Source organism: Physella acuta, unplaced genomic scaffold (genome assembly GCF_028476545.2).
Source record: "Physella acuta isolate Inbredline_101_S28 unplaced genomic scaffold, ASM2847654v3 ptg000472l, whole genome shotgun sequence".
NCBI lineage: Eukaryota > Metazoa > Mollusca > Gastropoda > Physidae > Physella > Physella acuta.
The window spans coordinates 64,016-79,034 of record NW_026731991.1 but is presented as its reverse complement, the minus strand read 5'-3'; the positions used below and the strand labels follow the sequence as shown (position 1 = coordinate 79,034).

The window sequence follows — 15,019 nt, the reverse complement described above, 5'->3', positions numbered from 1 at the left end:
CCCACCCCACATATTCACCCACCTCACATATTCACCCACCCCCACATATTCACCCACCCCACATATTTACCCACCCCACATATTCACCCACCCCACATATCCAACCACCCCCACCTATATTCATCCACCCCACATATTTACCCACCCACACATATTCACCCACCCCACATATTCACCCACCCCACATATTCACCCACCCCACATATTCACCCACCCCACATATTTACCCACCCCACATATTTACCAACCCCACATATTCACCCACCCCACATATTCACCCACCCCCACATATTCACCCACCCCGCATATTCACCCACCCCACATATTCACCCACCCCACATATTCACCCACCCCACATATTTACCCACCCCACATATTTACCCACCCCACATATTTACCCACCCCACATATTTACCCACCCCACATATTTACCCACCCCACATATTCACCCACCCCACATATTTACCCACCCCACATATTCACCCACCCCACATATTCACCCACCTCCACATATTTACCCACCCCACATATTTTCACCCCACATATTTACCCACCCCACATATTCACCCACCCCACATATTCACCCACCCCCACATATTCACCCACCCCACATATTTACCCACCCCACATATTTACCCACCCCACATATTCACCCACCCCACATATTTCCCCACCCCACATATTTACCCACCCCACATATTCACCCACCCCACATATTTACCCACCCCACATATTTACCCACCCCACATATTCACCCACCCCACATACTCACCCACCCCACATATTTACCCACCTCACATATTCACCCACCCCACATATCCAACCACCCCCACCTTTATTCATCCTCCCCACATATTCACCCACCCCCACATATTCACCCACCCCACATATTTACCCACCCCACATATTCACCCACCCCACATATTTACCCACCCCACATATTCACCCACCCCACATATTCAACCACCCCCACCTATATTCACCAACCCCACATATTTACCCACCCCCACATATTCACCCACCCCACATATTTACCCACCCCACATATTCACCCACCCCACACATTCACCCACCCACATATTCACCCACCCCACACATTTACCCACCCCACATATTCACCCACCCCACATATTCACTCACCCCACATATTTACTCACCCCACATATTCACCCACCTCACACGGTCACCCACCCCCATATATTCACCTATCCCACACATTCACCCACCTCACATATTCACCCACCTGCTCCTAGTACAGTTTGCACGTGATTACAATACCACCCATGACCTTCCACTAAACAGAACGCTCAATCAGCCGCCCTAGGTACTAAAATAGTGTAAACCAGAGAGCTAAAAGCTTTACTACCTCCAGGGTCCTACGGCACCCCTTAGTGCAGCTCAATTGTTGTATCACACAAAGACTCTAATCCCCTAAGCAGAATGCCAAATACGCAGAACCTGGTGCTAAAACAGCGGCTGCTGAACACTGGCTCCAAACGATCATCTACCGACGGGGCGCCACCTCACAGGTATTTCATTTTATTTTTGCTGAAATTTTCACTGGAGTGTACTAAATAAACCTGAAATGTATCATGGCGATAGCGTGAATGTTGTAATAATGCATAGAAAACAGCCACACGCGCGAAGGTATGCTAGTAATATAATAAATAGGGATATTGCTTAAATGCGCATTATTCGTGTTTTTTTTAATCAGTAAGCCTACTTTATATTGAGTTGAAAAATGAGTAAATTATAAACTAGGAAGAATTTTAACAATTCAATTTTAAGTAATGCGACATGATTCTTTGGAGTTCATGTGTGTGAAGAAGGGATGGGGAGAACATGGTGAGAGTGTTTTGTGTGTGGCGTAGTGCAGGCGACACACCGTTTACCAAAGAGAAACTTGGTCGTCTAGTATACTACATTGACTCACAGATGTTTTCGATTAACTGTTTATATATTTGCAAGACGTCGCTTTCCTTATTCTGAACACCTGTATACATTCTAGGTTGACTCTAATAACGAGTTGCCTAAACTAATTTGCATAATTAGCTAAGCCAAAACATGGCATTATATTCTGCAAGATCGAATATCAGACAACAACTCTTCAAGCGAATTAAGCCGCTAACATCACACTATTTTATGTATACTGAAATTGGAATACCCTACCCTCCTCATGAATAATGAAAGCTGTCAAAGCCGTCTATGCATAACAGGTTTATCTAGGTATGTTGACGACAATAACTCCAAAACTTCTCGTCAGATTGGCGCTATATGGATAGGGCCATCACAATATAGGAAGAGGCCATTCTCATAATTTTGGTTTGTACTGCCGGTGTGGAGGGTTCGGTGATTTTTCCTAATGAATCAAATCTTACTGTGACGCTCATTTAACCGCAGTTAAGAATGTTTTTCGCACTTGTTTAATCATTTGTTGATTATAAATAGGGTCGTTGAAAAAAAGCCTAACTCCTTAGAATAATTTTTTATTTAAAATTAAAAATGTCGTATATATATATATATATATATATATATATATATATATATATATATATATATATATATATATATATATATATATATATATATATATATATATATATATATATATATATATATATATATATATAATATGTATATGTATATATATATATATATATATATATATATATATATATATATATATATATATATATATATATGTATGTGTGTGTGAGCGCGCGCGTGTGTGCGTGTGTGTGTGATTGTATGTGTGTGTGTGCGTGCGTACGTGTGTGTGTGTTTGCTTTCTCATAAAGTGTATGTGTGTGAGATAAATCCATTTTTCTAATATACTACTAAAATTCATCGAGCCTCGAGGTTTTAATATATATAGATGTATATTTATTTATTGTGTCGAAAATCAAAGTTTTAAAAAAATGTGCAGTATGTGTGGAACTGAAAAATGCCTACTTATGTAGAGAACAAAAGTCTTCTTACTAACAAGTATAAACCGAATTACATTCTAATATGGTAATACAAATATAAGACCTATTCCAATGTAAAAAACATTTAAATATGCAACCGTAAAGCATTACAAGATCTATATTTTTCAATCCAGCGTCTAAACTGCGTTCCAATACAACAAAGCTATAGCCTTAATTATATGTCTCTCAGTTTATTTGTAATGGTTTTACAACAATTTGACTGATTTTTTATAAAGATCTTATAAAAGAATATAAAGATAGATTATAACAACTCATAATCGTTAAACTCAGCCTTGTATCGGCCGATAAATTATCCAAATTAATTAGTTAACTATTCCAGTTGTTTTTATTGAACTATTTCAAACTATACGTTTGATAGATCTTCCAATTCGAGAATATAGAGACGTGAATAACCGGACAACCACAAAAACATTTGTGAATACACATTATAAATAGATCACCCAGACCAAATGGGCAGGAGTTCATGCATGACAAAAGTCAGTTCGGTTGAGGAGGTTTAATATGGGTAGGGCGGATATAGTGTTATTAGCTTGAGTTGCTCAGTGCAGTCCACAAACCGTTTTCCAAGTGGAAACTATATCGTCTTGTCAAAATACTACTAATACATAATACTATCTACGCGTTTGAATAGTTATTTATTTATTTAGTTTAATTCCAAAACTAGATATCAGAAAATCAGTAGTAGTATCTCTAGAATTTTCAGATGAGTACTTATTTACACACAAAAAAACATATTTTAGTGAACAATGCTTTTTAATATAGAAATCAAGATTTGTAATTTTTTCAGCACAATTAAGAGAAGATTATTATAAAGCACACTGCTGGCTTCTAGTTTATTTTTTGGTTGGACAAATGCTATGGAAGCAAATCCAATAAGAAAAGCAGGCTGAAATCGGACTCATGGCTTCAACGACAATGGCGTATAACCAGTTGACACTAATATATAATTGTGTTGGAGGGAATCCCTTCCAACACTAAAATGAAGAAAGAAGAAGAAGAAGAAAGATAAAGCACACTGTATGTTGTAATTATAAAAGTACAATTTTTTTTAAATGGAGGTGGTGGGTGCGGGAATGGGTTTGGTGTCAGGATCAGTAATTGGTGTGTGGGTGGGGCGGAACAAGGTGGTTTTGGTTTGGTTGGGTTGGGTTAGTGGTGTGATGCGGTATGTGATAGTGTGATGTCGGTGTTGAAAATGTAGGATGTGGGATGTTGGGTGTGTGATAGTGGAGTGTTGGATGTGGGATAGTAGGGTGTTCAGGCGGGGGGGGGGGGGGCTATTGCCCGTAGAGTAATGTCTTGCTGTAGTTTTTGGAATTACTCCGGGATAAATGAAGAGGGGGAGGGATAGGTAACTAAGAGAGGGGCGAGTAATGATCTGCTTCAGCAAATATCTATATAGAATACCAAAAAATATTATATGTGTCGTAATCTATTCAATGCTCTGCGTTCTTTACATTGCCGTGCTGCAATAGTGGAAGCGTGCAGAATTAACCTAATTTTTTTAAATGAAAATTTTTAATTTTTCTTAACCCTTTATCTACTGACGGTACTTATAAGTACCACTTTAATTAAGCGCCTGTATTATTTTTAATTTAAGACGAATTTTAAAAATTATTGATGTAATTGATAGTATTATCTCCCTTGAGTCACAGGTAGGTGGAGGGAACGATGTTTTTTGAAAATTTCTGGTGTGGCGCCATTTTCAGTCTCTACCTGTATCGGTAGTTCGCAATTGTTCTGTGCATATCTCACATGTGTTCCTGATTTCCCTTTGTTTTACCTTATTCTTCACGTTTTCAACACCGAATATTTGTTATTGGCATCTTCAATAGTCAGGCAAATACATTTAACTTCTAGTTATACAATTTTTATCAAATTGTCTTTGTAATAGATCAATGTTTACAAGTGGACTTATAAGTACCGTCAGGGCACACTGACATTTTTTTAGGATTTCTTGGAAATTGCTGATTTTCGATGTGGAGTGCCATAAATATTATTTTGATAATTATTTATCGGAATGTACTTAAAAAAATATATTTATGCATTTATAAGAAGGTTAGCATAGGGTTTTCTTCAGAAATATTGTAATTACTTGCAGATATCTAGTAGTAAAAGAATAACAAGACTAGAGGTGGCAGTTGCAGGCTCGTTTACTAGGTTTGGTATACGTTATTTGTATACCAAAGTCTAGTTCTAGAAGTAAGATTTGTAAGTTATATTTGTTGAAAAAAACTATCTTGCATACAATAGCTGGCGTGTACGTAATGTTTACCTGTAGACTAGTAATAGTACATACTTCTGCGTGTAGTACAGATCGTTTTGTAATTTTGAATCAGTAAACACAAAACAGTAGGCCACTACGGCTATTCAAAACACATTGAGCTCACTTCTATTTATGTACTTTACACTGTAGTGTAGACCTGTCATAACATTCTAGTAGGCTACAATTATACTAGTATTACTAGTAGTAGTGTACTGAATGACTAGGATTTCGTTTTCAAAATATTTGTTTATGCGGCTCATTCTAATGGCTATTGGAAGCCTCAAGCAAAAGCAGGTTCAGTCCGGCAACTATTGCCACACCAGAAAGACGACAGACAAGAATGTCTCAGGAATGAGTAATGAGGGAGCATGACATGTCGGCACCTTTTGCTGTGTTTGAGGTCTAAGATGTGTTCCGATAGAAAATCCAGTAAAAATCGTACTCAAAATATACTTTTGTGCTGTGTTTATGTGTGGAAATTACAAAAAATGATTGTTATAATGATTGCCATATTATTATTTAATAAGTTGTATCGTTTTTACCTGTTTTGTAAATTTTTTAATTTTTGGAAAAAATGTCCTACATTCCTGACGGTACTTATAAGTACCAATACATGTTTGAGCCCTTAAAAATTTATGAAACAAAATTTCCTTCGACATATGCTTTAATTGTGCCAAAAGCAATATGATAACACATTGTTTAAGAAAAAAATTCATTCAGAACATAATTCCGTAAATAAAGGGTTAAATGAGAGAGGGTGGCTGAAATGTGGTGTGCCCCTTGAAGTGGAAGGGTAGACTTTAATTGACGATGAATGAAGTTGAGGGAAAGAGAGTGGAAAGGGAGGGGGGGGGGGGTTGAAATGTCCAAAAACTTTGGAGTCAATAACGGATAATCCTTATCGTTGTGTGAAATGTAGGTCAGTAGGCTTTAGTAGCTAATCCGTTGCCGAAATCGCTTTCGCTCGATCACCCAAGCCTAAAACATGTGCGTGCACTCTACACGGTCGAGTGTCATCCACGCACGTATGAAATCTTCAAGCGAATCAGCCACTAAAACCAAGTTATTTTATCTACAAGGTCCACCCACTCTTCCTCAAAGGAGCTCTCCGCTCTTCCCCCCCCCCCCCCCCCCAAAAAAATGTCGAGCAAGACATGAATAACGTCTATACACGACGGATGTATTGTGAAAGGTTTTCAATGCATGTTGACGAATACAGCTCCGAAACACATACCGATCCATAGACGGTTGTTCGCAAGCCTGGAGTACTTTTAAAAAGGCCGTCACTATCTATCTCATAATCTGGTTTGTTCCGTCTATACGGTTTGTTCGGTGATTTCTCCTCATGCAATCAATCACATTGGGTCGGTCCATTAACCGTAAGTATAATTAATTTTTATTCGCACTTTAAAAAATCAGTTATTGTTTGTATACGGATTCGTCAATTATTAGGTCCCGTTTTTACGAAATTTAACCGCTCCCCTCTCAATCGTCACCCATCGTCAAATTACCCCTATAAAATGACGTCACATTTCACCCTGCCCTATAACTCAAATTTGATTTAAAACAAACGTAGCACAAAATCTAAAACAATCTGAAATCCTTAACTGAAACTATCAACAACTTCAATTTAAATATAAGACTGAAATTAATTATAAGTCTACGCCTCAAATTACATTTTAAAATGTTAGAGAACGCGCAAAAAAAGATCACTACTGACCCACAACTTACCACATATGGCGTTATGAAACCTCCCTCAAATTGGTTTATACAAAGTTGCTTTAAAATCACACAATTCATTACACAAACAAAGTCAGGCATTTAGAAATAACGAGCAGACTCGCGACGTAGCATACGCCGCTATTTAGTTGTTTTATTGTCTACTTCTCCGTAATTCATAATTTATGAATTCGACACTACTAATGCTGCGACTGAAAATATTTGCTTTAAAACACTATCAGTGAAGGACGATTATCCTCACCCTCACTGCCCAACCCCCCCTCCCCCCCCCCCCCCCCCCCCCCCGCTTGAAAGCAGACGTCCGTGACGACAGTTTACAGACGATAATGAAAATATCCCACATCATTTGTTATTACTTCCTCTTAGTTTCAAATCGTTTAAAAACTAAATCATCTGCCCCTAATAGCTGTCACTAATTCGACTCTTCTGTACAATTGTAAACAGCTCACCAGAGTGGTGTGGTGGGGGTAGTAGCGATATGGTCTGTTGAAGAGAATTATATATATTGATTAAAATCCGGAATCACATCATTATACAGAAACAGCTTGTTACATATTAATTAAAGATAATTGCAAAGCTTTATTTTTACTTTAGAGTAAAAATGGGTACGCCATTTGATTAACTAATTTCAGGGAGGGGGGGATTTTAATGCAGTGTTGTATAAGATTTATTTACATTCAGCTTAAAACATAACACATTCTAAAACTAATAACAAAACCTGAACTGAAACGCTTCGTAAAATCTAAATTTTATACCTTACATTAAAAAAATGGTAACAATAGACTACAATTAACTTTTATAGTAAAAAGTGGGACAACGATTTTACTCCTCCACAAAAAAAAATGTTTTTTTTTTCTCTTTTATCTGTCTAGAATAATCCCCAATTTTCAAAATAAAATACGCAAATTTTTACGGCTTCGACAATCGTCGCAAGGACTCTGGTTAGTAAATATACGCACACATACACACAAGAAGGCCACGTTCTATTCCCTTAAAAAACACAATATGAGCCTTTGAAACCAATCTGACTGGCACTAAATGCATCCTAATGCTGGTGTATCGAGAAGTTAAATCCGGTGTTTTCTTTTTCCTTCGAAAATAACTTGCACTATAGTAAAAATGTAAAGAAGTTTGGTGTGTGGTTTTCTTTGAGGCTTGAAGGTTAAAAGGCTAATGCGGGATGGGTACCTGGTTCAGGCCGAGCGGGTATCTAGTTCAGGTAAAATGGCTCATTGGTCGCAAAAAACTTGAATAAGAGCTTTCATAAGCGACCAATGCTTTTATTATAGAAAACAAGTTTGTTTTATTTTCTTCATTTCATTGCATTTAAAAGCTTCTTATTACCAAGTTTTTACATTTGTTTTATTTTAAACTATTTCTAGACTATTTCCCACAGTAGCCTGGACTTGAAACATACAGAATGATCAATATTTCCGTATCCCATTTTCGTGACCCTGTTGTTGCGATATGTGTGTTCCTTGGCTGGACTTTGTTTTCTTTCCTGTGTCACCTGTGTGGTAAGCTATTCATGGACCGACTCGTGGAAGATGAGGCCTCTACGAATGTGCAGCTACTAAGGCTGCTCTCCGCCTCTGTGCTAACGTTTGTACAGGCGAGGACATTTTTTTTTAAATAATTAAAATATTAAATTTGATTGCTTGTTGGATGAAAGACCATCATCCAAATGCACTAATTTGTCCAAAATCCTGCTTTTAAAATTATTAAAATTATATACATTTAGCAACATTTCTTTTCAAAAATAAAAGTGATGTTTTTTTATGTGCGTGTGCAGAAAAAGTTTTAGTAGAATACTACAATGCTAGTAATTATCTTTCTTTTAAAGGGGATATGCGCGGAAAAAAATCAAACAATTTCTAGTTTTTCGTCATGATCGGTTTCTTGCACTTTTGGATACTTTGTCCATTTTTGTATAAAGAAAATAATAACTTTAAAGAAAAAATAATAATTTATGTGTTTGAATTACGATTTTTATGACCCTATTGATTAAAAAATAATCAATTTTTCCCAATCTTACAAGCTCTCTATCAAAAGTTATATCCGTCATTATATTGTATTTGACATCATTGGAAAGCTGGATTTCTCATGAATCTAATAAACTTAATTTCCTACATTTCGGAAACACCCAAAGCTTACAATCGGCTTTGCAGTTTACACAGATATGGTACTTTCATGACCTAGTTTTCGTTACTTTTGGCTGTTTTTCTCAGTTCGTATGTTTTTAACACTAAAAAGCCTACTACTTTTTTATTTATTAAACATTGCCAACCATATTTTCAGTAATTGTTCTTGATGCAAAGATACAACTTTTATCACGAGAGAATTGTGATTGCTTTCACAGAAAAAAGTATTTGGTAATTAATATGCAAATTTTGAAACTTTTGAACACTAAAAAGGGTACGATTTTTTTAGACCTTGTAAAATTCTTACTAGTAATTATTTCAAAAAGTTGTCGTGACAAAAGTTTTAATATATACTGAAATATAAGCAGTTTAAATTTGATTGCTATAGGTGCATAAATAAAAATGCCTTAGTATTTTTAAAAGTACCGAAAAAATCAAAATGGCGGAGGTTTTTTGGGTTTCCATGACAACCAAAATTGTTTTCCACCTTTTTTTTCTGTTTAAAACTTACTTTTATATGCCAAATACGATAAAAGTATTCAAAAGGCTTTAGATCTTAAACTGTAAAAAATAGAAAAAAAAACATAGCATATCCCCTTAAACAGTCAAATGGCCCTAGGTGTTGTTTTATTAAAACTAGAAACACCGTCGGGACTTTAGAATTTAAAATATATACACTGTCTTGTGTAGAGTAATTCATTAGACAAGAAACGGAACGACTGGAGAGTCTATGGCGCTTCTTACTCGCAATCAATCGAGTCGAGATTCAAGCGACAAAAAAATGCGAGTTTTCGGCTGGGTTGGGAGTTAAGTTATGCTTTCTATTCCCCCCCCCCCCTCGCTCTCAATCTAATCACTTTCTCTACCTGGTTCTGCTCTCTCTCTCTCTCTCTCTCTCTTTCTCTTTCCCGTTCTCTCTCTCTTTCTCTTTCTCTCTCTCTCCGTGCTTATAACCTTATTTTCAGTGTATGATTACATTGTTCATTCTTATTGTCAGTGCGTGTCATGCGTGTCGACATTCGTCGTCAACACAAGCAACCAGAAGAGGCAAAATTTTATACTGCTGGGTTCTCATGTTTTGGCCACCATGACTGCCAATTATAGTATGGCCTACACTGAGGTAAGCCTCTCTTCTCAACGTAGGCTACAAACATCCAACATATTTTTTTTTAAAATGAAGTATTTTTCAGGCATACTATGTGGGGTGTTAGCAGTTAACGAGATATTTAAACTTAGAATTTATGCACTAAAATCTTTCTAGAAATATATTAAGATGTACGTGTTCCTCGATTCGTTGTTTACAACAAAATTGATGAAATTGCAGGCTGCCTCAACTCAAGCCATGAAGCTGGCAGAGCCGGTGTTTATGTGTATAGCAGAACTGTTTGTCTTCCATAGGATGCCCAGTCTTCAAGCGATGATTGGCATTCCTCTCATTATCTTTGGATCTCTAAAATTCGCTAGTAATTTGTAATGTGTGATTAAAGATTTAATTATATGTTAGTAAAATGTTGCCGTGTGACAACATTTTACGCTCTATAAATATGTATGTATATGTTACGGTCAATGTCCCAAATTGTCGTTTCCAATTTTCCCGAATGGACCACACATTTTTTTTGGCATTTCAAAAGTTTTATGGGGTGTTGGGGATGACATTTTAATAAGTACGAGCCGACCCGCGGTGTAGCATACGTCGCTATTAAGTTGTTTTATTTTCTTCTTTTCAGTAATTCATAATTTGTGAATTCGATATTACTGCCCCCCCCCCCCCCCCGTGAAAGCAGCCGTCTGTGACGACAATGAAAAGATCAATCAAAAATTGTTACCTCCTCTGAGTTTCAAATCGTTTAAATACTAAACTATCCGCCCCTAATAGCTGTCACTAATTTGACCCGGCTCTACGATTGTAAACATTTGTCGTGAACCACAGCTAACCAGACTGGTGGGGGCGGGGGTGGTAGCGATATGCCTGGAAAGCGAGGGAGGGGGGAGCTAGGCGTGCGTACGTGGTGGTGGTGTCCCGCATGGTCCCCGCGTAGAGAATTATATATATATATATATATATATATATATATATATATATATATATATATATATATATATATATATATATATATATATATATATATATATATATATATATATATATATATATATATATATATATATAGATAGATAGCCTCATATAAGTAGGTGGTCCGTTTTTAGCCCTCGGCGAGGTTGTAGAGGTTTACAAGTATTTTTCACACATGCACGATTGAATAAGGAAGGTCCCAGCAAAAGATAAGCCCCATGTATAGCGTAAATACACACTAAATAAAGCGGGAGTGATCTATTCTAAGCGTTCTTATATAAGGAGGATGGCACTTTCAGGATTTGTTTATAAAGTACTAATTTTCCACACTATTACACTATTACGCCATTCTTTTTTCTACTAGATTCTTTTCTACTTAAAAACATTATATATATATATATATATATATATATATATATATATATATATATATATATATATATATATATATATATATATATATATATATAATGCGTTCAGTTTTCTTTCTTATTTATTGTTTCAGTGTTGAATTCAACCTACTCACTCGCCACGCCTGGCATTTTTCTGGCATTTATTTCCAACATAGTCCTGGCAATCAGAAACATCATGCTAAAAACCCTCCACGGTCCCGAGTCCTCTACCTCAAGTTTGAAATTTAGGCCGTCCTACGCTAAGCACGTCTGGTACTGTCTACTGCTGGGTATCCTGGTTGCCAGTTTGGCTTTAACCAAGGAGGAAAATCTCACACTGTCAACGACTTTCACGATTTTTCTACTTTTTTCGTCGGGAATATTTCATGTCGTGTATTCCTACATATCTGTCAATGTCGCGCTAAAGGTAATAGATTGTGTTTTTATGTGTTTAACATCCATGTTGATGTTATATCTTCTTTCTTTTCTATTTTCATTTTAAATGTATCTTTTTTTTTATTATGGGGCTGTCGAATCCTTTAAGAATAGTAGATAATTGGAAAATAGAACTAATAAATGTAGAGGCACATATTCAAAGGGATTTTCTGTATTGATTATTATATTACTAGAGGCTTTGAGTAATGTTTCTAGTTCGTTTTTTAATTATTAACTCTTGTTTACCCCCATCTTGTTTTCACACATGACTCAATGAATATTTTCTAACAATCAGGTAATGGATATTGTCAGCCATTCTGTGGTCAACATATTTAAAAGACTTTTTGTCGTCATTATGTTGTACCTCAGTGGGAAGCAACAAGCTAGTACGGGGAACTTTTTCGGTCTGGGCGTGGCTGTTTTGGGATTATTTCTCTTCGCGGATAGTAAACAGACCACACCCAGCAAAAAAATAACAATAAAGAGTAAGAAAAATGTCTTCTTTTAATTACATTTTGTAATAATTTACGTGACCGGCTTAATTAATATTAAAAAAATAACTAACTTTCGCAAGCGAGAAATTTTCTGATTAATATTTTTATTGAAAGTTTTTACTTACCTTTCATTTTAGATATTCTCGTGGTTCTACTGTGTACTTCCTGTGTCATATCAATACCGATGTCAACAAGATACATCAGTAGGGCCGGGATCAAGATTTCTTATTTGAGACAAGAAACGGATAGTCACAGCATTTTCAACGTGCAGGAAAGACCAATTGATGCACGGTTCGCTGATTTCCTGAAATGGAATTTAACACAACACCCGTTTGAGACGAATACATTGTCTCAAAATTTGACGAACGCCCATGACATCATCAAAGAGAATCAGCGTGTTCTTCTGAATCTTTTAGACAGCATCATCGGGACAGCCCCGAATGTGATGCTCATGGATATTCCAGATCATGACAACAAAGGGGACTCCGCCATTACGGTAGGGGAGGTTATGATCATCAAAAAATTAAAGAAACAGATCGTTTATCATTGTGAAACCTTAAAGTGCTATCAACAGAAAAATATAAACAGATCAATTATAATTAGTCAGAGGTATCCGATTGAGGATATTGTGATTTTGCTACATGGAGGGGGAAATCTTTTGGGCTATAAGCTCCATGACAAACTTAGACACAATCTTCTTGACGTGTTTCCTAAACATAAATTCATTCTTCTTTCGCAAAGTATATGGCTGCATGACGACTACGTGAGCCATTTAAACTTTTGTATCCACGCGTATTCTAATAAAACAAACCTTAACATTCTGATAAGAGATAAACAATCTTTAGCAATCGCCAGAGAACATTTTAGAGGAGTGAAGTTGTACCTAGCTCCAGACATGGCGTTTGGGATTGGGCCAGTTCCACGAATGCTGCCTCCGTACTTTGACATCATTTGGCTAAGACGAACAGACAACGAAACTTCGAAATACCCCCTCCCAGTTCTACCTAAAGGCGTCACCGTTCACGTCAGTGACTGGTATGATGAGTGGGCCTTAAACTCTGGAGCGACTGACCTCGAACGTGCATTTATAAAAGCCCATGACGGTTTCAGCTTTCTCCAAAGGGGCAGGGTCGTTATAACAGATCGCCTCCACGGTCACATCCTGTCTGTCCTTATGGACACGCCCCACGTCCTGATAGACAACCCCCCGTTCTATAAACTCTCCTCCTTCGATAACACCTGGACTGCAAGCCTGCACAATAAAGTTATGGCTTCTGGTGGCACTGACGCTGTTGAACAAGCGCTTGCATTTTTGGCCAGATTTAACCAAACTTTGCCTCAAATTGTTCCGAGCACTCTGCGTGATTAATGGAACGATGTAGAACAATAACAGACTGGTGTGATTGGATATACATTTAAAATATTATATAGTTATTACTTGGCTGATCGAACGCGGATGAGGGTGCCTATGCCCCCCATATATTCTGTATATTTGTAATTTTTATTTAAAAAGGTATGTTCTTAATGTTTAACAATCTGTTCTATTCTTATTGTTTCAAAATCTATATTTGTAAAACTAAGGGCTATTTTCAGGAGAGATGGAAGATTGCCTTATCATTTTACTTAACGGACCTTCAATTTATATCTGCTTGTATTCTGTGTTTCTTTATTATCTTATACCCTACATCGATTTCTATTACAAATAATTGAAAATGGACTGATTATGTATAAACTTGTCTCTTTTTTTAAATAAAGCTATTAATGGAAATTTATCTATTCTTTTTTTTTTTGCTCAAACAAATTGTAAGCCTACTTAGTTATAAACTACCTTAACAAATAATTTTAAATGAACTTTACTTACAGGTCTGGTGTACATTAATAACACACTAATTGCATTTTATATTTCATTGAATAGCATAAAGCCATCCGTATCTCCCAGGTTTGTATTGTTATTTATAAACTAAACTTATTCCAGAAGGTTGAAACTTATATTTTTATATTAGGTCTCAAAAGTTCAAAAGTATCTAGAAAAATTCCATCATTGCTGAGGTAACAGAAAAAGTTCTCAAGTAGCCTAAACAAATGATGGAATTTTTCAGGTCCACACACCTTGCCCATCCAGCTCTCATAAAGTCAGATTTATTCCCACTTTGTATGTCTGTGGACACCATAAAGTCTGTAAACACACCAGATGTTTTAACTGAGTTAACTAAAGCAGAAACACCACAAACCTGTAGCCACTGGCAGTCAGAATGTCACTTATACTGCCATTCAGACCTCCTCTTATTGTATCAACTTCCTGCTTGGTTGTTTCTGTTTTTGCTTTTTAGCGTATGTAGGTATTTAAAACATGGGCGAAATATGTTTAATTATTGACTGATGATTAAATTTGCGTTAATGAATTTGTAAACATTAATTATATGTTAAAATTTTAATTATAAGAAATGATCAAATCTTAGTTTTGTTCTAAACGTTTCAATATTTCTTGAA

At 36.4% G+C, this 15,019-nt stretch overlaps 1 protein-coding gene across 1 annotated transcript; it reads left to right on the top strand.

Moving 5' to 3' along the window:
- Positions 1-8,173: 8,173 nt before the first annotated feature.
- LOC131943881 (uncharacterized) lies at positions 8,174-13,898 on the top strand. The gene is made up of 6 exons (XM_059304183.1): positions 8,174-8,212; positions 10,132-10,254; positions 10,459-10,597; positions 11,714-12,027; positions 12,331-12,520; positions 12,667-13,898. Exons 1-6 carry the CDS (start codon positions 8,174-8,176, stop codon positions 13,896-13,898), a joined length of 2,037 nt encoding a protein of 678 aa, XP_059160166.1.
- Positions 13,899-15,019: the final 1,121 nt, after the last annotated feature.